The sequence below is a fragment of the Pavona decussata genome, unplaced genomic scaffold (assembly GCF_977016875.1).
Source record: "Pavona decussata unplaced genomic scaffold, jaPavDecu1.1 SCAFFOLD_95, whole genome shotgun sequence".
NCBI lineage: Eukaryota > Metazoa > Cnidaria > Anthozoa > Scleractinia > Agariciidae > Pavona > Pavona decussata.
In genome coordinates, this window is record NW_028145512.1 from 421254 (window position 1) to 444217 (window position 22964).

Here is a 22964-nt window from a genome sequence, read left to right on the forward strand (position 1 = left end):
CGGCTAGGAGGGTGACCCTACCATCGCAAAAGGGTGACCCGGCTAGGCAGGTCACCCTTCTAGCCGAGCCAACTTTTTGTTTCTCATGTAAACGGTTCGCCAAGTTTTGTAAGGAAATGTAGGAAAAGTTGGCTCGCCCAGGGTAGCTCGGGTAGGCGGGTGACCCTTCTACCCGGGACAACTTTTCTCCATATAAACGGGGCCTAAGACCTTCGATTAGTAGTTCGAATGCTGCACCGCTGAGCTACAGGAGACTCGTGGGAGCTAAGGCCATTAAACTAAGGTTCACGGGAAAAACATCCTGCATACTGCTAGGATTTGAATGTCGAACGTGTCGTATATGAAATAGATGTGATGGTATATTTCCAGCCTGGTGAATGAATGAGAATGATAAATTATTCTAGAAAGTGACAGAGGCATACTCGGAAAAAAGAAATGCGAGGTTCTTTTTTGCGAGTGTGCCTGTGTCACTTTCTAGAACAATTCATCATTCTCAAAACGTATCTTGTCGAACATAATCCTAAAAAAGCTAGATACGCCACGAAGGGGACCTATTTGCGTATTCACCTGCCATGGGCAAATCGGTAAATACAATTAATACAAATTACAAAAACTCGCTTTGCGGCCAGTAACTAGCCCTTTTTCAGATATATATTACTATTCCCTTTCTTCTGCTTTAGGAAATCATTAGCAATGGACCTTCCCAGGCATTTGACTTTTGGAGCTAAAACTAGATAGGATTTCTAGTTTGTTGCACAGTCACTAGAAATAAATGGGAAAAGTAGATGTGTTGCGTGTATATACACCGACTCAAAGTATTGCATACAAAGAACTCTCCTTCGAAATAGGCTTGTGCTTGCAAATAAAAAAGTTACAAAAAATCAAAAGGAAAACATTGTATGCTAGTAAGGAAGAAAATGAAGAAATGAGCAAGAGCAAGACAAAAATATCCACGCGGATGTATTTGCGGCACGTGATCACTTGGATGAAAAGATTGCGTGACATTGATCTGCCTCTGTTTTTCAGTTCAATTAGTTCCTTCACTTTCTTGCCTCTTTTCATTAGAAATATTCAATACAAAACTCAGTAGATACCCAGAGGATGCTTTATATGCAAGACATGGATCCAGGTCCTACAAAAATATTGGACAACCCAGAAAGAGGTGACGCTTAGAAAATGCCGTAGTGATGAAAAGACCGGTGGCTAAGCACGGCAGCAAGACACGGGAATATTAGCGAAGAACATCAAAATTATTTGCCTTCAAACACCCATTTGGAAGGTAAGCTGTAACCGAAGCATTATCTCAGGTTAACTGGGTAGTTTTGGTGGGAAATGGCAGGGTTTTACAATGGTTTGCTCAGAAAGCGAGCTAAGGATAGTAGAATTGTTTACATTTCCTGGTTAAACAAGATCTCTTCGAAAGGTCAAATTGGGTCAACTTGCATGGGGCCGCTCGCCTCACAAATAACTTTTGCCAAGAAAAAAATTATATCACGTTCACAAACAGCTCTTTTACTTGCTAGAATTGAATTTTGAAAGAATTCTACATAATACCGAGTATGTTTTGAGATGTTTGAAAATGGTATGGAATTTTTGATTTTCAAAGTCTACAAATTTCGGTTCTCTTCGCTTGCTCCCCAGAAATTCGGAATTACAATTGTAAGTCTAAACTATCATCAAAGCAGCTTAGCAATACCTCCTGATTAACATTATACACTAAGAAAAACCATAATTTGCTATGCGCCTTCACGCGAGTTCGATGATCTGATCATGAAATTTGACCTCATTCCTGTGATTTTTCGGCTTCACCGGTTGTCGACGGTTTTTCGTAATTTTCTCAAAAATGTAAAAACTCTAGAACCTAAAACTTATATCACGATTCTTAGCATACCATAGGTTATCTCTGGACGAAATATCAAGGGGTCCATTTTTCCGACCTTGTGCCGCCCCTCACGCGGTGGTTAGGGAAAGTTGCTCTTAAGTAGACAATATAATCTCCGCATACTCTTTTAATCTAGTTTATTACCTTCTCTAGGAGGGATTTGATAGCAAGAGCTGTCAGCTTACGACAACCAGCAGAGTCATCATTCACCAAGCGAGAAGTCAACGGCACAAAGAAGAAACCAGCGTAGTCAATCAGCATCGACTGAAAAAAAAACAGAAACAACTTTCACGGTTACCAACAGTAGCTCGTTACTCTAATCTAGAGTAATAATCAACGCAACTATGGTACACGTCCTTAAGCCTTGCTTACCTGGAAAAACCAACTGACAACGAATACCTGGCTATCAAGTACGCTATTTTATTATTCACTTGACACTTTTTTAGGTCAACAATCTTACCTCAGGAAACGAAGAAAACATAGATGCCAACATTTCCAGAGCTGATTCTCGGCCTGTCTCGTGTTCATAGCTTAAATGAAAGAAATAAACGTAAGAATATGTTCACTTTCTTGTTTTAGCAGTGTGGTAAGACCTGAGGCACTTCATCACCAGTCAAACTAAGGGGAAAACGCGTCCAGCAAATAGAAGCACGGCTGTAGATATTTAAATAAGACCACGTTACGAACGAATCCCATTAACGCAAAAACGTGTTACGTGAAAATGTCGTGGCAAAACAGAAAAGACTTCTTCTGCTTTACTTAATACTTTAAATTTAACACCGTCTTATCGGCTTTAATAGCGTGAAGATTCCAGTATTGTTGGGGAGCTATAATAACAGAAAACATTCTCCAACACCGCAAACTCGGAAGAAAGTTCGACAGAGATTTCGAAACTTACACAAGTCTCTTTTTCAAAAGTCGATCACTGACGTGCATCCTCGTTTTGGTGACGAGGCTACAAGATCGCTCTGGTTGTGATATTCAAGAAGAACGGCCCAACAGCAGAACACTGGCCATGGAACACTTACCCTAACTGTGAAACATAAAACTCTAGATATCTTTGTAGCTTGGTCCCCAGCGGATAGTCAAGAAGGAACTGAAGCATACACTGTGAATCAAAATAAAGGCAAGTAAAACCACTTCTTCAAAACAAAGAAGGAACAAGGGCTCTCACTCGATTCAGTTGAGAAGGCAGCTTCACGAACCAGGCACAAGTTGTGCAAAAAGCGGATAGCTTTATGCTCTGCATACTGTAATCATTATCAAGCGGTTAAATTGAACTGGTTGGAGTAGATTTAATTAACACAGGATAGCGACTTGTGCACCGGAAATAAAGATTCCCGTTCTTTGAAAAATCGCCACCTGATTGGCGTGGCAGTGATAGTAAAAAATATGCGCCGTTTGATTGAAAAAGCTTCATGTGTTCTCAATAACTGTTATTACGGTCGTCAGCCGTTTGAAATGCAAACGAGACACGCAAACCTATCGACTCGTTTCCATGCCCTTTAAAACAAACTACTTGACCGCAGCCTCAACTGTAATAACAGCCATTTATTACTTCGTGTACTTTAATATGAAAAGTCCCTACTTCCCTCTACCCACCTGTCTACACTGAAGCTGAACCGAGGGTGAGCTGCCAGTGATTGACAGCTGACCCACTTTCCCCATGACGTCATGGATTTCAGGTACCACGAGTTTCCTAGAAAGGATCGCCTGAGGAAATATAACAACCAAGTCAATTTATAGCTTATCCTTATTTATTTATTTATTTATTTATTTATTTATTTATTTATATTTATTATTTATACAGACTTTTCAGTTCAGCATAGCTAGTTTAAATGGAGATTTGTATAAAATATAAATAAAAATTAATAATTAAATATAGAAATGAAAGCAAAAAATCATTCAAAGAGTTCATGAAGGTGAGAAATTAACTAAGGTGATTTAGATGTTTCTTGACTCTCAGTTAAAAACTAGTGAGAGACTGATCATGCCGCAAGTTATGAGGAAGAGTGTTACTAGTCTTGGCGAGAGGCAGGAGAATAAGGTCTTTGTTCCTAGTGTTGTAGTTATGGATCTGCTCCGAGGAGTGGAAGTCATTTAGCAGATAAGCTGGGTCCAAGCCATTGATACACTTGTAGACCTGTATGCACTTTTGGTATCCTGAATCGCGAGGTTTATAAATCATGATGCCAGTTGCAACTTGGATGTCTACGATGTATTTACATCGTCCTTGAATGTTGCACAAAGACAAGCGGTAAAACTTAAGAGCTCTTCAATAATCCCCCCCCCCCCCCGCATATCGAAAGATAGATTATATGAAGTCACAATGGTTCTCTTCCTTAAGTTAGTCCTGAACCGTACCCCAGGAAGTACTAACCTTCAGAAGAGGAAACGCTGTTCCCTGTTTGGTGTGATCGTGGATGTCTTCCTCCACAAATCCTAACAACACCTGCAAATGCTTTTCAGCTACTGTGTACTGCTTGAAGTCCCGTATGATAACTGTCATTGCCTGGGATCAACGGAACAATTTCTACTTAAAACAACGCAGTTTTGCTTTTAATTCAGTAATGTCATCATATTTCAGGCACTTTGATTCGTTGCGTGGCCGTTTTAACTGGTCAGATTGTGTGAATACAAGTATAGAGCACTTCAAAATAGGCGGTATTTTTTTAGACTATGAGTGGGACCTTCTTCGATAGTAAAGCGACCAACCACGAGAGTGTGCGCGAAAATTGTATCCCTTAGAAATATAAGGGGCTGTTAGCAGTCTAGTATTTTTAACAGTTATTCCACTAGCGCGCGTTCGATATGAGATGATAGATAGCCAACAAGGGGCGTAGCTCCGAGTTGGCTATCTATCATTTCACATCCAACAAGCTTGAGTGGAATAATTTTTTTATTAAAAGCAATCAGGAAATGTTACTAGATCTTGCTGATTTCGCTTTGCAAAAACACCTTCAAGACGATTTAATGGTCACTAATTTTCGGGTATGGTATAATAGCTCACATACCATGGCTGCTAAGCCTATTAAATCCCTGGAACTGGATTATACAATGATCCTGTTTTTATTAATTTGCGTTAGTCCATCTACAAGCGCGGCATTGGAAAGGAAAGTCTGGCGTGAGGTTCCGTTGTGCCTTCAATAAGGAAACAAGAGTATTTACTTACCTTAAAGGCAGAGAGAACCATTTCAAAGTTCTCTCCAACTTTTGCCCCGGCTTTAGCGTAATTCTTGAGCAAATTGAAAAGTAGTTTCCCCATTGAGGGAACAAAGCGGGTTAATGAAGGAAGAGGGAATTTAACCAGCCAACTAACGCAGCGAAGAGATATGGTCACCACCTGGGAGGGAACAAAGAAATGATCAGAATAAAAACAAGATCAAGTCATTAGGGCGAAAGGACACTACCCATGCACAAGATAAGAAAGCGAATCTTGTTGAGGCAGCGTGGTTACTTTGGATGCTAGTTCTGGGTTCAAGTCCAGCTCCGACTGTCAGATGGACGTTGCTTGACCTCCATGGCCACAGTTGCAACCAGCCAATTGGTCTGCCTCCTGCGTCTCACGATTCTCAAACACTTACTCAAAAATGAAGCGAAATATTTAATTGTTGATAAGGTTTATAGTTGAACAAAAACAACAAAAACAACATTTTACATTTTGATTAGAGAGGAAACAGTTCCCATTAAGAAATAAATTTGTCTGGTGGCAACATTCCTATACAATTCCCTACGTTGAACGGTGGTGGACTTAATGGAGGTCACCATCTTACGCCTTCACAAACCTTGTTGTATTTTGACTTGAGGCAGTCAGTCAGCAACTCAACAAAGGGATCCAACATCTGGTGATGCTCCCGCTCTGATGAGGAAATTTTCCCGTGTTTCAACATCATGTACAGCAACTGCAGAGATAAATGGGAAATGGATGTAAAACGTTCTGCCGAAAGAGGTTTAGGGCGCTTTCCATTTGTCAGATCGACCGTAAACAGAATTCACCAATTTTGAGAATAAGTTTTATCCCAGTCCTTCGAATTTTCTTGTAAACGAAAATTACTCATCCGGGAATTTAACTGGTCCATTTTAAGCCAGAGATTTCCGCATTGGCATGGTGCACGTCAACATTAAAGAGATTTAGAATCGCGTTTACCGCAAACTGCAAACGTGTGATTCGCGTTTATGTTTTCTTGAAGAGAAAAAAAATAGTACACAGATGAGAATAGTGCAAAATAATTCTGACTAAACACTGACAAAACTACTCAATTTTAACGAGAAACTGAAAACAGCAAGCAGCAAATATAGGGTAAACATGGTCACGTGGTCAGCTCTGCCGTTTGCTATTTGCCGTAAACATAATCAGTTATAAATCTCTCTATCTATTATTAGAAAAAACGTTGAGTGGAAAAAAGAGATAGAGAGATTAGTCAATTATGCCTACTTCAATTGATCAAATGTACGAACCTGAAGACCGAACTCCACCAGAATGTGATGATTTGTCTTGTTGCTGGCCTGAGGCACATTTCCTCCTCGTGAGGGGTTTTCTGGAAGCAACAACGAGCTTTCTGGGTGGAGCCTAGCATCTGGCTTTTCTGGAGTATCCCTCTTTTCTCTGAAAAAAAAAATGGCCAGAAATGAAGTTAAAATAATGTATTTTGTGGCTCGTAAAGTATTGCAAGCTAGGAAGCTGAAAACATTAGGGATTAGAAATGGACTGACAAATTCGACAGATTTGACGATCAATGTAAACTGGGCAATTACTCATCAGAACAGAATTTATCTACCTTTTCGGTAGCTTTAAGGAGCATTACCGTCGAAGGATAACACCATCCTACCTCCAGAATTTTGTAACCTTACATAGTTTTCATTGAAATTTCTTTGCACTAATCTGATGATCACTCAATGCACATTGTACCTTCCATTCATTCAATTCGCCATCATATATTTAAACTATGCTCATTAGCAACATAAAAAGAATATGATGACCTGTTAGATATAGGGCTGGAACGATCAGGAAAAAGCTTTCAATGAAACCATAGCCGGCCCTTAGATAAGTAACAAAAGGAAGAAAATACGAAAACAGAACGCAAAGGGAAGGGGTGAGAAAGGGAAAGGAGAGTGACGAATGAAGGAGGACTTTTGCCGCCTTCTCCAATACCGATAAGATCTATTTTCGCTGTGGAATTCTTTTTCCCTCGTTTCAGTCTATTATAAGAAGGCTCGCCTTTTGTGATATCACAGAGAAAGGATACTGTACTCGAAATGTACAGTAAACGTGTTGCTTTGTTAAAGATTCCCTTGGAGAAAACGCCTTGGGTGCTATCTCTAATTTCTTTTGTCTTTTTAACATCAACTAACTATCACTCCAAAAATGAATCCAAAAGCTTGCGGCCGGCTATGTTATTGACTGAAAATGTATCAAGGCGGAATAGAACAGCTGCTGTTCTTACACTGGTTTGGGTTTCAAGAGAGGTAAATTCTCGTTAGTGAGTCCGTGAATAAATAAGAGCTGTATCTGTGGTGTAACACTCGGGTTTGACTGTACACCCACACCAATCCTCCTCAGAACCTCCTCTACTCGTCTGGCTACTTTGTGACTTTGAGTCGAGTCAAGAACCTGTGAGGAGAAAGTAGGCGTTGTGTTATTGCTCACTGATTATTCTGCGACTTGAGTACACAGTCTGCTAAAGTCTTCATGAACATGACCGCTCATAACTGCGGGCGCCTAAATCCTGTGGCATTAAGAGGAAAGCAGCACTGCGTAACGCCCCCCGCCCCCGCCGTGGCCTCCATCCCGGCGGATTGGATGCTAGTCCTTTGTAGGGTTAGCCCAGTTCGATTGTACCCTTTTATACATTCGGGTAGAGCGAGACGGCAATGTGGAAAACATTGTATTACCTATAGCAACAACGCGAAACCGTTTGTTAAAGTAGACGGTTAAAGACCATGACCAGGAGGTCCATTAGTGACTTCACCTTCCACTGTTTCTAAACGGCGAAATATCAACAACAACAAGGACAATAAGAACAATAACGCTACCTCAACAACAACAACAACAACAATAACAATAACAAAATGTGAGTGGATGTCATTCCCGACCGACCCAGGGCCACCTTAGCCTCAAGAAATGAGCTGTCACAAGCAGTTCTTTTCGAGATTTCCGTTCCGCGATCAAAGCGAATACAACAAAACAATGAAACAGTCTAAAGTTAACTCATAAAGAAAAGAACTCAATAGTTAAAACAAACCTCTTTCAAGGGAGAAACCAAAAGAGTTAATGACTGCGTTCCAGCAAATTTTCCAAGTATTTCAAAAGTGTCAAAACTCTTGCACGTCTTCGCCTCAGGAAGCTTGTTGGCGATCTTTTCTACCTCACGCTCTGCGGCTACTTGGCCAAAAAGGTCTTCAACTAGCACCTATAACAAAACAGCAATACAAGCAACTGTCCAATTATTTTCCAAACGGGATATCTAGCGCGTGATCCATTGCACAGTATGGTAGACGAGCTAGTGTATAACATGCCCGTCCAGTTTGAAAACAAACAAGCAAACAAAAAACGCACAACTGGCAGTAAAAGTGACGTTTTCAAAATAGGATCAAAACTAAGTCCATAAACAGATTTCTCTACTGAATGGCAGAGATATTTCACGTTTTGTGTAAATATCGTTAAATTAAGTTCTACTAGTTTTCCTAGAGTTTGAATCAGCTCACTGCAAAATATTGCAGCATTTCATTTAAATCAAAAGCTAAAATTGCCAACAATCCTGCAAGTTCCAAAAATTCCTATGACTACCAAATCGTCTCGTCCAATTTGACAGTCTGCGGAACTGTTTTTCTTGACTAGTTATTTTCAAAATTGGATAATATGTTATCTTAGCCGTTTTGCCGGCGTGCAGCACATTGGCATTAACTTTCCTTTCTCGAATACCTGGCTGGGATGACGTGGGAATACTGTATTCACCAATACTTTTTTTCAATTTCATGTCTTTCTTTTCAACTTCAGAGACCAATTTTTATGCTAGACCATTTATTATTTGCTGGCAATGGACTTGGAAAAAACGCCGGCTTAATGGAACTGATCCCATGCCTTTTTTTTCTTTTATTTTTCTCGTTATTATTAAGCAAAACAGTATTTGCCACCGAGTTCACTCAAAAGAAGGTGATGATAAAGGTGATGACGATAATCATCACCAACACAACCATTGTAGATCAAGACGACAACTGGAATTTATTGTTGTTGTATAAAAAAGCTAATCACATCAAACGCCTCAGACCACCATTGAACAATAGATTGAAAGCCAGCAGAGAATTATGCTTATTTTAACTTTAATTTTTTTTCCTTTTCGCGCGTATATTTGCGGATCCCCCACCTCAGCAATATTTAAATTCACCTGCTTTGTATTTAAACTTAGTCTGATGATGGCATAGATTTTGCGAAATAAAACCCCTTTCTCGTTTCTTGCTTATTTATTTTATTTTTTGTATTTTGTCTACATTGGAGACAATGTAAACACTCGGTATCACCTTTATCCACGAAAGAAAACCACCTGGTTAAAGCAATCACAGAGACGCTCTCTACAAATACAGCGTCAATCGCAAAGACGGGGGCCTGAAACAACGGATTGACATCCCTCGCCAAGCTATCCTTCTTGTAAATCGTCATCAGTGATTCAGAAAAGACTAGATATTTTTTGGGTGTCATGTGAGTAAACAAGAAATACGACTGGAAATATATAAGAAATATATTTGAGTCTTCTATATAAGATTATATAGAAGACTCAAAGATTCTCGCAGTTATCTACGCAACCAGAATGCTGCGAAAAAACCGGAAAAATAATTCAGGCTTGAAAGGGATTTAAACCCATGACCTCTGCGATGGCAGTGCAAGTCTCTACGAAATGAGCTATCAAACCAACTGGGAGCTGGTCATGTTCTGAGTTCATAACATACCCGTGAAGAATAAATGAATATGAATATATATGAAAAATTTATAAGCAGTGTGGATGAAAGTAAGAGGCGAAAACACGAAATATTCTCTTCTACAAGAAGCTACAATGGATCAAAAGGCTACAATTGCAATACATGACAGCTAGAAGCAAAAAATGATTTTCGTTTGTCGGAACGGACTATGACGAAACATAACACAAAAAGAACAATTTCCATCTTTGCATTTTAATATAATCATAAAGCAAATATGCTCGGCAAGCTTAGTTTATTCACTCTTTTATTAAGAATTCCACCTAAGGGCAAGACTGGAAATTGGTCTCAAATTTGAATTTGCAAAATATTGGATGATAAACAGTAAGCAGAACTGCTACTTCGCTTTCATTGAATGGTCATATTTTAAAGTTCCACCCACAAACTCAAAGTTGTCGTTATATAACTTGACTTAATGGCGACTCTGGGTGCGAACGAATTAACTTCAAAGCGTTCTCATGGCTATGATTCTACTATCAAAAAGAAAATTCCTTCCGAAACAGTGTTTGAATTCTAAATTTTAAAATGGTTACTTCTACTGACTCACGGCTATGACTCTACTATCAAAAAGAAAATTCCCTCCGAAACAGTGTTTGAATTCTAAATTTTAAAATGGTAACTACTGCGAAAAACATCTTGCGAACTTAACATATAAGTATAGGCAACAAACAGAAAACTGAGGATCGTAATATTGCGATACTTATTACAAGAGCAAACAATGCGCTAAACTTATTAAGAGGGCCGTTAGACGGCCTCCTTTCTGAATTACCATTTTACATTTTTTGCATCTGTCGGTGGGAAAAGGATTCTAAATTTTACCAATGATTTTAAATTTCGAATACTGAAAAATGGCAATCACTTTTCTTTTATTTTAACTACATCTACTGTAAATACATACACTTATGATTGAACTGAAACTTATTTGTTAAACAGTTCTACTTCGAGTTCGTTGATTTCACGCAGTATAGTTTCAACAGGTTTAAGAAAAAGATGTGCTTGTAGCCGCTGTTGTGGGAAGGACTGTTATAGTTGTTATCTTTGCAGTGCCCCCACAATCCAATGTATTGAGCGTTAGACTTGCATGATTGCTTTCATCGCCTCCATCCTCAACAGCTAAACCATGTACAGGTACAACTCTAGCACTTGGAGACCAGCCGGAGAAGCACCGGATACAAAGCGGGTTTAATATTTCGCGGAAGCCGCGCCGATAATTTTCGATGTAAATGAGGTAAATACAGGGATTTATTGCACTGGTGGCGTGACTAAGAAAGAACGCTGGGAAAACTAAGACGCAAACTTTCGTTCGAAAACGGAAATACAAAACTGGCAAGAAGAAGTGCAAGCACCAACCCGCTGCGAAAATTGACACGATCGTGAACAGCATATTCATCACTTTTCGGGTGCGCTTCAAGCGATCTTTGCACCTGCGTTGGATGTTAGATAAATCCACTCCAATGGGTTTTCGGTTTTTGAGTGACTTCAGTACAGCACTGTACAGTACAACGATGACGAATAAAGGGACCACGTAGAACATTACAAATGCGAACTTCACGTAAAGAAACGAGGCTAATTTGGAGTCGAATTCTAGTTGACAGAACGTTTTGCCCTCTTCGGCAAGTACAAAGCGAATGCCGTAGAGCATTGGCGACCGAATAGCCACAGCGATCAGCCATACAAGCACGATTGAAGCGTACGCAACACGGTTGGTTACGAGACGTTGTAAAGGGAACAGCACAGCGATGAACCGGTCTACGGCCATGAGTATAAGAGTAAGTACTGATACGGACGCGGACAGTTCTTGCGTGAATGGCAGCACCTTACAGAGGACGTGCCCGAAGTCTCCGCTCATTCCCCACTCCATACCAAGAGAAGTTCTTGATATCATCCTTGGCATGTAGAACACGGTGATAAGCAGATCCGCCGCGCTCATGTTGACCACGAAGAAATTCACAGGCGTTCGCATTCGGCGGCTCTTGTAAACAACACAACAAATAAGGGCGTTTCCGATTAAAGACACCAGTATTACGACAACATATAACAGGACCTTTATCGTCTGGATCACGACTGCAGATTCCGCGCGACAAAACTGATCAGCGATGCTTGCCGTTTCGTTGGAGGTTTTCATCTTGTTTTCACAAATTTCGAACTTTGTCGCCGGATTGTCCTTCCGAAATGAAGGCTACTGATACTTGAGTATTTACGTAACTCAGGTCGAAGAGTTCAGTTCCCTAGGCAGCGAGACCTTGTTAGTTTAGTACGTCTGGTTTACCCGCAAAAAGAACTGACAAGGCTTCGTGGTTTTGTACACAACGGAACTGTTTTTCAAAAGAAACACTAGTGACCTCACTAGTATTTTTGTTATAATCTTTTGCGTGGAACAAACGCACTGGATGCGACTTAGATGGCTAAGGTGTTGAGGGTGGAAGATATGGCTTGCTAGTTGAACTTATTTTCTATTTTCGGTGACTAACAGCTGCTAATCTAAATCATGTGACGTTCAAAAAAGAAAAAAAAAACTTTCGCAATTAGCACTACAGACTCTAAAGTTGTGACGTCTGTCACTTGTTAACTCCAAACTCGTCTTTCTCTCTCTTCTAAAGCGTCGGCCTTCTTGTTTCACTAAAATCACAACAAAACGGAGGGTATGTTCTGTTTGTACGTTCCAAAGGGCATACAAAGGACACGTTTCCAGCACAGTAAACGGCACACAGCCAAGTTACAGAAAAACCGGAGTAGAGCTGTACTTGATCGATAATATTAAAGCTTGCCAATTAACTTACGCTCAGTCTCTCTTGCTTTTGACACTAAGTTGTTCAGTGAGTGATTTCAACAGTGTCGAAGAACTGAAGTCTCACAAGAACACTCAAAGTTTTACCGCGGATAACTGGAAGAGTTTTGTTCGCGGACAGTCTTCAATGCGCGACAAACTGTGTTTTGAAATAATATTTGACGACGTTGTTCGTCATCGAAAGAAAAAACAGACACAAGATGAAATGTTTGAGGACCACGTTATCTCCAGGGAGAATTGATGAAATTAAACACCGCAGCGATAGTTGTTAGTGACTTGAACGACGGTAAAAAAGAGACGCTGCAAACAGCATATGCTTGATAACAAGCCACGGGACGCGACACAAAGGACACCCAACAGAATGTTATTTAGAATCTGTTTTCCGCCCGCATCTCGAAGAACACACAACTGCTAAGTCTACGCTGAAGTGCTGAATTGAGGATAAACGCACGGTAGACGGTAAAACCTTGGTACGCCTTCACAGCAACCTTAGTAAGCTTTAGGCATAAAAACCCGCAATTACTTTTGTGCCCTGCGCGTGAAGATTGCGCTTCCTTAATAGAGCACCAAGCACGTAGTACATTACTCACTTTATCGAAGAAAAGAAAACATGTCAATAATCGGAGTACTGCGGGAAAAACTTTATTTGCGTTCACTGACGTGTAACGCCGTTGAGTCAATATATCGAGTTTGCACAGAAAGCCTTGTTTTCAATACATTCATGATTTTCTTTCGAGCAAAGGCAAACAAATTCTAAGCGCACATTCAAAACTAGTTCAATAATTGGATAAGACAACTCGTTACCCGCTAGAGAACGGAAAACCAAAGACTCTCTTCAAACAAGGAAATGCTAGTTAACGATCGTCATAAAAGATGCGTTATCGACTTGAAGTTAAAACACAGCTGCTGCCTTACGACTTCCAATAACTAAAATTAGTTAAGACGGAAACTCTAAAGCATTAGCTTCTACATTTTGTTCATGGGGGGCGCTAAAAACAAACAACGCCAAAGGGAAGCAGTGTTCAAAGGCTATGAATGGTCACACGCCACGATTTCATCTAACCAATCAAAGTATGGAGCTACGTGGTACAACAGAACAAAAAACCAACACATGAAAGAACTGCTCAATAGGTGGTATGCACCTGATATTATTTAAAAAAAGTAACATGTAAACATTGTAAAACTATCATGCAAATGTTCAGCTTTCCGTATCACTTTTCTTTCAAAATGTGACGTTTGGAGATTCACGACTGCTCATCATCGAGCGAGCATGCTTTTGAAAATGTCAATAGATTTTTTTTATTCCAAGTAACAATTAAAAAGTGGAATTGAAATATCAAGCAAGATGCTTACGACCTTTTGTGGTGTTTGTTTTGGTCGCCATAAAACCGTACACTATCATAATATAGTGGTCACATACAAAGTTCGCTGATAACTTAGTCAAGAGAAACTCCTGGCCCCAAGTAAAAATAACTGCTAAAAACAGAATTGAATTAGAAGTTCAATGCTTCCTTTGGTGGTCAGTTTTGGCCTCTGGCGAAGAACAGGAAGACATACGTTTTGGTGTCCAGCGGCTTTTCATTACAGATACAGAGTCCACAAAAGGAAAACTTTTAATTTCCGATTGTCTTCTCCGGCCCACAAGAGTCTGTGCTTAAATTCCACACTGCGTCTCTCGTAAATCAAAGGCTTTGGTCGTTGCATTTGGGCGCCATATGTTTATTTTACACTCATTTCTTGTTACAACAGGAAAAAGATAATTGTGGAAAGTCATGGATGTGGTTATTAATGAATCGATGCAAATTGATGACTTGACATTTGATAGCTGTAGGCACAAGGGCTGTTTTTAACAAGGTTATTATTTTTTTAATTAAATTTTCTTTAAGCAAAACGTCAATGTTCATTAATTATTTTGTGGGACTAGCATAATAGAAATCCAGTTAAGATAATGGTTGACTAGAGGCTCCGAGTGCTGTTTTAGATGTGTAATGGTTAATTTTGATACCGTGGAGAGGTAGTCCCTTAGAAGCTTTATAGGTAAGTAGTGGTAAAGCGTTTAAGTATAGTACGACCTATAAACGTAACTTAGCCATACAATAATAAAGAAGCTTATAGGACAGGCAATTCCTGTGACGGACGGCGACCGGAATTGGGGGTAGCGTTCTCGCCCACATTGTGGAGTAAAGCGCCTCTATAAGAATATTGACAATTTACAGGACATAAAAAAACCCTTCTTTGGTCTAGAATAGTTTGAATTTCTAATTATCGAATGAAATACAGTAATTGCGAATTAAAAATTGCCCAAAAAACAAACTTGAACGATTGCGTTGAAATTTGATCCTTGTGTCACATGGGCGAATTTGATCCGTTCGCGAGGACGTGTGTTTGTTTACGTAATATTGCTTAGTTACGAAAATATAGAAAAGAGAGAGAAAAGCTTTCCTAAATGAAAAATTTATTCAGATAAGCCGTTTTTACGCCTGAAAAGTGAACGCGTACAATTTTAGCTTCGAGGCGACCAAAAAGGAAGCGATTTGAAAGAATTGCGAGTCAATTTTGAAGCGAATTTATTGACCAACGCGGAGCACGTTTTCCAAAAATTTCGCGAGCATTGTTAGATAGGAATATGAAGAATCGGTCATTTGGAATAGTATTTTGGTACAACTTTTTTTCTTTGGTGGATTCCCAGAAGCGCTCAAACATTTCCGAGAAAGTCCGCGGCCACGGCCCGGTGATGATTTGCGATGGCCGATTCCTCGAAGCGACATTTCTTCGCTGTGAACTCTCGGATTTCTTTTGTTTTAACTGTCGATTATTTTGTAGAAGTTCTTCTTTTGATTTACCGTTTCATTAAAATATGTACTACAGATTTAAGCTCCAACTGAAAGACATATAAATATATTTTCAAAATAGATCAACAAACCACTGAATAAAGTCCCTCAAAAAAAAAACGATGCGAGTCCATTTCTCGACCAACGAATAGAAAGTGAGCTCACAATTTAAAAAGGACACTATCGATTGTCTTAAAGCTTTCACGCATACCAGCAAAAAATACCCACTAAAACAAGTAATTATGTCGTAAGTAAGTCAGACACCTTCGTGTTTATTTGAGCCCGCTGTCATTTATCAAAAAGTTAGCGGTTCAAGTCTCCTGGGAGTTTACAGCTGAGTGACCAAGTGAATCCAAGTCCACTCTACGTTCGTTTCATTGCATTCACTCGTAAAAAGGAGCGCCATTGGCTTTAAGCACTTCACAGCTGTTAACAGCTCTGCACTAAGGCAAATCAACATTTCAAGTGAATATTACTCGGGCGGTAGTTGTAATCAATCCAAAATTCGGTGTGAATACAGTCAACTCTCTTTATTGCAGACACCCTCTGGAGCACCAGTTAGTGTGCTTAATAGCGAGAGTACGTAATAGCGAGAATTTATAACAGCCAAACGTCTGTAACATATTTTAGCCGGGGAATTAGATGTTGTCCGTATTATCGAGGTGTCCGTAATAGCAAGGTGTCCGCAAGGCGACAGTTGCCTGTTACTTTATTGGATGGTAACCTGCAAAGAACGTGAATACCCTTCAAAGCAATTGACAAATGGTTCCCTCACCTCCACTAATCCCGGCAGACTCGAATCCAAGTCCCCTGGAGAGAGGTTATCGCTCATTTTGTCCAACAACGTGTGCAAGGTGAAACTGAGGACATGAAGCTGAAAACAATGATAATAAATCAGTCGTTTGCATTAATGAGAACAACACGTATTTACTGAATCGAGGCTAATTTGAATATTGGATTTTTCATTTTATGAATGGATTATTGAATCGACGAACGAAATCAATTTTCGAAGAATGAATTCATTAGCCCGTTGACGACGGGAACGCTTGGCCGGCTGTGACTGTAACACTGCATACAATTTAGAACAATTGATAGAATCGCGTTAAAGATCAAAGCCATAACAGTGACCAGCACTTAAATTCTTCTTACGATATCAACGATGAAAGTAATAAAGTTAACAAATTCTCCGAACTAGTAGCACAGAAAATATATGAACAACAGTGAGGGGAATATGCATGTTGATCTGAGGCCAAGAGTCGAACCTTCTGGCATGTACACGTCATGTTGTTTTTAATAAGTATCACCGTTCGAATGAATGCTCTCCAACTCGTGCTACTTTCCAGTGAAACTGTTTATTACGCTGTACTTTGGTGATTCTAACTTTTTGAGTCTGGATAAAATCCTAAGGTGTGACCATTCAGATGGAAGTTCGTTTGTAGTACTTTTCTGTGGTGCTGTCTATTCATTATCTCTTTCTGAAATTATATAAGGCATGTTTACTAAAGGTTGAAACAGAAAGGGTTTAGCGAGCCGTGCCTTGATGATCGCTTAAATTACATCTTGACTTTTAGAGTAGACAATGTAGCATGGAAATTTATTTGTTGATACCAAGAGACAACTAATAGAATAGCTGTAAAATCTCTTCGCCTCTGGGATCCCTTCGCTTCACAACTTATCCAGCGTTCGTTACGTTACGTTCTCTTTTGGCAATAAGCTATCACCTGGTATCCTCTTGTGAGCGAACCTCTGAGCTCCTTTAGAACGAACGAGAAGTACTGGGTTCCAAGGGAGACAGTGATTTTTGCCAGGGTATCCCGCGCTGCATCACGCACCTCTCGCGCCCTGCTCCTTAATGTCTGACAAACTCGCAGAAGAAGTCTACGAACAAAATACAGGGCTCAGTGACAATTAGGAAGACGACAAATAAACAAAAGATAATAATAAAAAAGTAAAATAAAAATAAACAGGCTGGACTGTCGTACTGCAAATCTAACAAGTGGTCACAGAGGCAGACTTTCAACTCAGGCGTGGAGATCTTCGGATCGATTTCAAGTCACCACCTCTAGCAACTACTCAGCCCCGTCTGCTTATTAACAAAAAGGGCACTACATATTATCTATCCACGCCATAGTTACTTAGATACCCTAAATATTACCAACCTTAGCAGCTTGAAAGAAAGACGAACTCAGCTCTGCCGTAAATATATTCAGGAGATGTCTCAAAATGATCAACTAGTGGTCATAGGTACAACCTGCGGCCCGGCGGCAACAATAGATATAATGTTCACGCTGATAGGAGTTGTTGCCGTACCCAGCGTTCAGGTTCCTTTATTTCATTCGCTAGTAAATAGTTGAATATGTGAAAAGTTATTTAAGATATTCTTATTGTTCCTATAGTAGTAGTAGTTAATTATTTATTGATTGTAAATTTATAGCCCTTTAATTCAGTCGATTCTGCAATGTGGCAAAAAAACGGTATATTTATTTATTTTTTTTTTTTAGCCACGTTGTCTACTAAAGACAGACACACATAAAGACAACGACAACAAAAACAAATAAGTAAACAAAAAAACATTTGTTGATTTCCAGAAAAAAATATCGTGTATTTTCAATTGCGTGTTTTCTCACCCTGGAAGATGCAAGTGTAGCGCATGTGTGGGTAAGGCTTGAAGGAGTTTGATGATAGCAAGAATAATGGGGACACGTAGGACGTCCTGCTCATCTTCTGCTTTCTGTTGACTCAGACGGTGAAAGTTGTCGGACTTGTTCTGCAAGAAAAACAAGAAATTTCAATGAATCAATGGAAGAACAAATGAACTGTGTAATGACTCTCTGACTGAGTTTTCAGGGCACGAACAAACGAAACAGAAAACGAAGAGATGAAAAAAGGAACGAAGGAACGACGAAACGGACAGAGAGACGGATGGTCATACATGGTTGTCATGACTTAAATAACGATCAATTGAGAACCACAACTATCGTACTCGTCCAATGTTATCGCCCATTTTCTTTCACAAATATAGCACATGAACGGTTTTCAGGCCAAGAGCACTTTCGTTTGTTCTCTTGAATGTTGACGCGAAACCTTGCCAATAGCCGCTAAATGCCGTCGCAGTTTGTCCTTTAAATACTCACCTTCTTAGTGACGCACTTGTGTAACTGAGGCAGAATAGTTGAGGTGATTGTGTTGTAGATTCGCACAGCAAGTTCCTCTTTGGAAACGTCTGTAGCTTGTCCCTTTACGGCTTCTCCGCTATCGTCATTGTCGTCTTCTTTACTGACACTGTCTTCATCATCACTGTCAGTTTTATCGTCAGCATCTTTCTCCTTTTCGTTCTCAACGTTAACATTTTCACTTTTGTTTTCCACGGCAATGTTTCCATCTGAAGCAAAACAAATATAAAAGATTACCAACTGAAAAGGGGAAAAAATAGATACAGCGATGTTGTAGCACTGCAGCTACAAATAGAACTGTTTTTGATTGACGAATGGGCATATATGGCTGTCATAAATTGAATAACGATCGAATTAACATCACAACTCTTGTAATCGTCCAAAGTTGTTGCCCCTTTCCCTTTACCAATGCAGCACACGAGCAGTTTTCAGGCCAGGAGCTTTTGCTTCTTCCGTTTGCTCTCTTAAACGTTGAAGCGAAACCTTGACTATAACCACAAACTTGCCGTCACCTAACTTAGGAAACTCTCTTGCAGAACAGCCTAATATAACAGTGTACCAACTTACGCCAGTCTACGTACCTTGGAGTTTAACACTTTCCAATTGCTTAGGAACAGTGCTGAGGTCGAAGTGGAAATTATTCAGAATGATGACCACAATTCTAGAGAAATAAAATATAAACAATAAATAAATATGCAAACAATAAGAGCGTTCAATAATGTTTTTTTTTTCTATTTACTCGGTGGGGGCGTGTATATTTAGTGGTCAGCACGTTGGAATTTCGATCTGAAACTCTTTAATCCTTTACTCTAGTTAAAGAGCACGGCCCAAAATAACAATGATCCAAAATTATTTCATTGTGTATGATACGTAGAAACAAACAGCACCACAGTTAAGTACACTCAGAAGCTTTTATTTCAAATTGTCACACTCAAGAATAGACCCTTCTCCAAAATGGCGGCCGAAAATTCAAATAAGTTAAAATTAAAAACGTATACCAGCACTAGAAAGAGCACTTTTACCTTAGCAACCCTGCAAAGTTTGAGCATATCAGGTGTAATACCAGCTGAGAAAATGTAAGTTGAAAAATGAAAACTCTGCAGACGTTTCTATGGCTGGGGGTATGACATATACCCCCAGTCATACAAACGTCTGTAAATTTGTCAAATTTCATCTTACATTTCCTAAGCTGATATAACACCTGATATGCTGAAACTTTGCAAGGTTACTAAAGTAAAGGTGCTCTTTCCAGTGCTGGTATCAGTCGTTCATTCAGTTCAATTTTAACTCATTCAAATCTATTGCCGCCATTTTAGAGAAGGGTCTATTTCATCCACATACTCAAAAGTTAGCATAATAAACAGCACCACAGGAAAGTACTTTCTCAGTAGCTTTCATTTGAATAAACGGCACCACAGGAAGTACTGAGCATTCACAGCATGTTAGAGCCATATTTTCTTACATATCATAAGAACTACCTGTGGGCGTAAGTGCCTCTAAACGTCAGCGTAAAAGCCTCTCTTTGGCTTTGCTATCAAGGCTGGAGGCTTAGAGATTTCATATATATACCTAGCCACTTTAGGAAACTATAAGCTGGTTGGAAATAAAAACACAAACATCAAACTCTTTACCTGACGACAACCTTCTGGAAATTCCTTTCAACAGGAAGAAGTTTCAAATAGTGTCTCAACAGAGAGCAATACTTGGACCACGGCAGGCTCGCCGATATTGTTCCAATAGTGGTGACAGCCTCGGTAACAAGGTTGTGCTCCTTAGCAGCCGTGTGATCAAACACACAGTGCGTTGCCAATGGCAACAAAAACGCTGTCAGGGTTGTGGTTCTGAGGCTATGCTGCTGACAATGTGACTGCAGGCGGCGAAGCGCGCGAATACGGCGATGGAGCTACAGAGTTATAAAAAATAAAATTTTCAGTTCGAAACGTCTTCAGTTCAGTCACAGATAAAGCATACGTAAGTTCCAAGTTTATCTTGTCATAAATGGGAAAAAAAGTCAACGTAACTTAATCTGCTCAATAGCTTTCCCACTTTAAAATTAAATGTCGTCCATGTTTGTCGTCCTTATTTCCTCTCGTCTTTTCCCTCTCTCAACTTCAATGAACCATCATTAAATTCGGTAAATTTATTGAACTTGGCAATAACTCTGCAGTAAAGCAAGTTTCTATTCCTTGTTTTCTTCCCTCTGACTCCTTTTTAAAAGTGGATGACCTTTTGTCTACTTCAGAATTTATGGCACCGAGGGAGGGGCGGGACCGGATTCAAAAGTCCAGATTAGAAAAACACATCGCCAAGAAACAAGGTTTTGTAGATGAAGGAAGCGAAATCTTTCCTCACCTGTATGTGTTTGATATTTTCAAAAAAGTCCTTCTCGGGATCCTCGTCCAACAGAACCTTCAGATCCGAGAAGGAATCGTGTTCAAACTCACGGACCATCGTAGACAGCACACCTAGAAATTCGTTCCTGGCAATCTGTGGACAGAAACATAGTGAAACGTAGAGTACTTTCTATTTGTCAGACCTGGTCGTGCCAGACCGACCAGTCTGTAAATCCAATGCGTTATTTTGAAGGGATGATGCTGCAAAATCTTGAAAATAATCACTCCGCAAATGGTACGCGCTATTTTAAAGAAATTTGAATTAGTAGGAAAAAACTTATCCTTCAAATTGGTCCATTCCTTTTACAAAATGACCGGTATGGCCGGCCAGTTTTGACAAATGGAAAGCTCCCATAGTTTCACACTGCTGGCTTTTGATGAAAGCTAAAGAAATTAAAAACTGAGAAGACCAATCCAGCATTGACTAGGCTAAAAAATATCGTGGCTTTTCAGGTAGAGATCAACTCTGGTTACCGTAGCATGAATCTTGGCTTAAATACGCGCGAACACACTCATGAGGCTATCAGGTATGGACGCATTGATCAGCCAAGCCTACACTGGAACCTTCGCACGCACCAAAGTCGAAGAAAAGCTACCTTTTGGGTTTTAAGGTGGCGAAAGCCAAAAATGAAAATAAAACAAAAACAAGAAAATTTCAAAGATCTTAACTAAAAGCAATGATAAAGAATTAATTAAAGTGCGACTTAACACGATATTACAGAAAAAAATACAGTTATCACGATAAAACGAAGTCAACGCTTTTAAAACAACTTACCTCCTTTTTTGAAGAGAGCGCTTTCTTGCAAGCCGGTAGCAGACACTTCATGATAAGAACATGAAATGCTTCATCCTTTTCTCCACTCCGCTGTACAACATATCGCACGATGCAACTCATGCAACTTCCAGCGCTGTCTCTTAGAGACAAGTCATCGCTATTTAAAACGAAGTAAACACAGTTATGTAACAATGGTAGAATCTCCTCTGTTTTAAGTTCGCCGTGTTGGATGAGAACTTTTGCATTCGCAAAGGCAGTGAGCCTAGCGTCGTAATCAGGTTCTTCAAGGCGCTTAGCATTCCAAGCATTTACTTGGGCAAGAAGGTCAGACATCTTCGAAGAGAAGCTGACATCGACATTTGCAAGCTCCAAAAACACTTCGCACAGGCACTGTCTGGTGCTGCGGGCATTTATCTGCGAGAAAAGCTTCGACAGAGGTGTGACGAAGTTTCTAGGTGAATCAACATTTGTCAAAAGGCTCTTCATGGTCGTCAGAATGTTGTTGGCTGATTCGTCCTTTTGGGAAGAATTCAAGAAAGGCAACAGCACTTCTATCAGAATAGCGGAGTGTTGAGCGTCTTTCACAAATGGACTGATTTTGGATAGCACTGAAAGCTCTCGAGGAGGAAGAACCACTTTTCCTTTGCTCTTTCTAGAGTTCTCGACCGCTTGTTTGACAGAACGACTCAGGTAATCAAGGATCTCCGAAATGTGTGGGAGAACTAACAGTGTTCCATAGCTGGGCTTGTTTTCATGGTTGTAATTCGAGGGTACTCTAAAAAGATAATGTTTACACAAATTAACGCATGAATAGAATACAGTACGAAGGAATGGAGAGACATGGATGCCTCTCTTCCGATATAGGCAATGATAATTTGCAGGGGGTTGAAGGGAGGGAGGAGTCTGAAGTTAAGGTTTACGACAGTTCAATCTTTTCTTATTAGGCAGTCATTTTCAGTACAGTGAAATACCGATTTTTCGAACCTCCAAGGGAAACTAATTTGGTCCGAAAAATCGGGAGTTCCAAACATCGGAGGTAAAAATCTGACTGAAGCAAATTCAAGGAAAACGACTTTTGGTCGGAAGAATTGAGGGTTTCGAAAAATCGAGGTTCCGATAATCGAGATTCCAGTGTAATTTATACAAGACCA

At 39.9% G+C, this 22964-nt stretch overlaps 2 protein-coding genes across 3 annotated transcripts in view; both read right to left on the minus strand.

The window, feature by feature from the left end:
- The window catches only part of LOC146472959 (small subunit processome component 20 homolog), a 54124-nt gene that overhangs the window by 12490 nt on the left and 18670 nt on the right, over positions 1-22964 (minus strand). For both annotated transcript variants that reach the window (XM_085118708.1, XM_085118707.1), the window contains exons 14-31: positions 21814-22588; positions 20998-21132; positions 20277-20548; positions 19227-19306; positions 18607-18854; positions 18100-18239; positions 17194-17350; positions 16248-16346; positions 8125-8292; positions 7327-7493; positions 6341-6488; positions 5668-5784; positions 5055-5225; positions 4263-4394; positions 3485-3595; positions 2911-2990; positions 2343-2412; positions 2027-2146 (exon numbers count right to left, since the gene is read on the minus strand). In XM_085118708.1, the coding sequence (XP_084974834.1) occupies positions 2027-2146; positions 2343-2412; positions 2911-2990; positions 3485-3595; positions 4263-4394; positions 5055-5225; positions 5668-5784; positions 6341-6488; positions 7327-7493; positions 8125-8292; positions 16248-16346; positions 17194-17350; positions 18100-18239; positions 18607-18854; positions 19227-19306; positions 20277-20548; positions 20998-21132; positions 21814-22588 (3190 nt within the window). The remainder of the gene's footprint in view (positions 1-2026; positions 2147-2342; positions 2413-2910; positions 2991-3484; positions 3596-4262; positions 4395-5054; positions 5226-5667; positions 5785-6340; positions 6489-7326; positions 7494-8124; positions 8293-16247; positions 16347-17193; positions 17351-18099; positions 18240-18606; positions 18855-19226; positions 19307-20276; positions 20549-20997; positions 21133-21813; positions 22589-22964) is intronic.
- LOC146472960 (QRFP-like peptide receptor) lies at positions 9863-14539 on the minus strand. The gene has a single exon (XM_085118907.1). The coding sequence runs from the start codon at positions 11976-11978 to the stop codon at positions 10833-10835; it is 1146 nt and encodes a 381-aa protein (XP_084975033.1). The 5' UTR covers positions 11979-14539; the 3' UTR covers positions 9863-10832.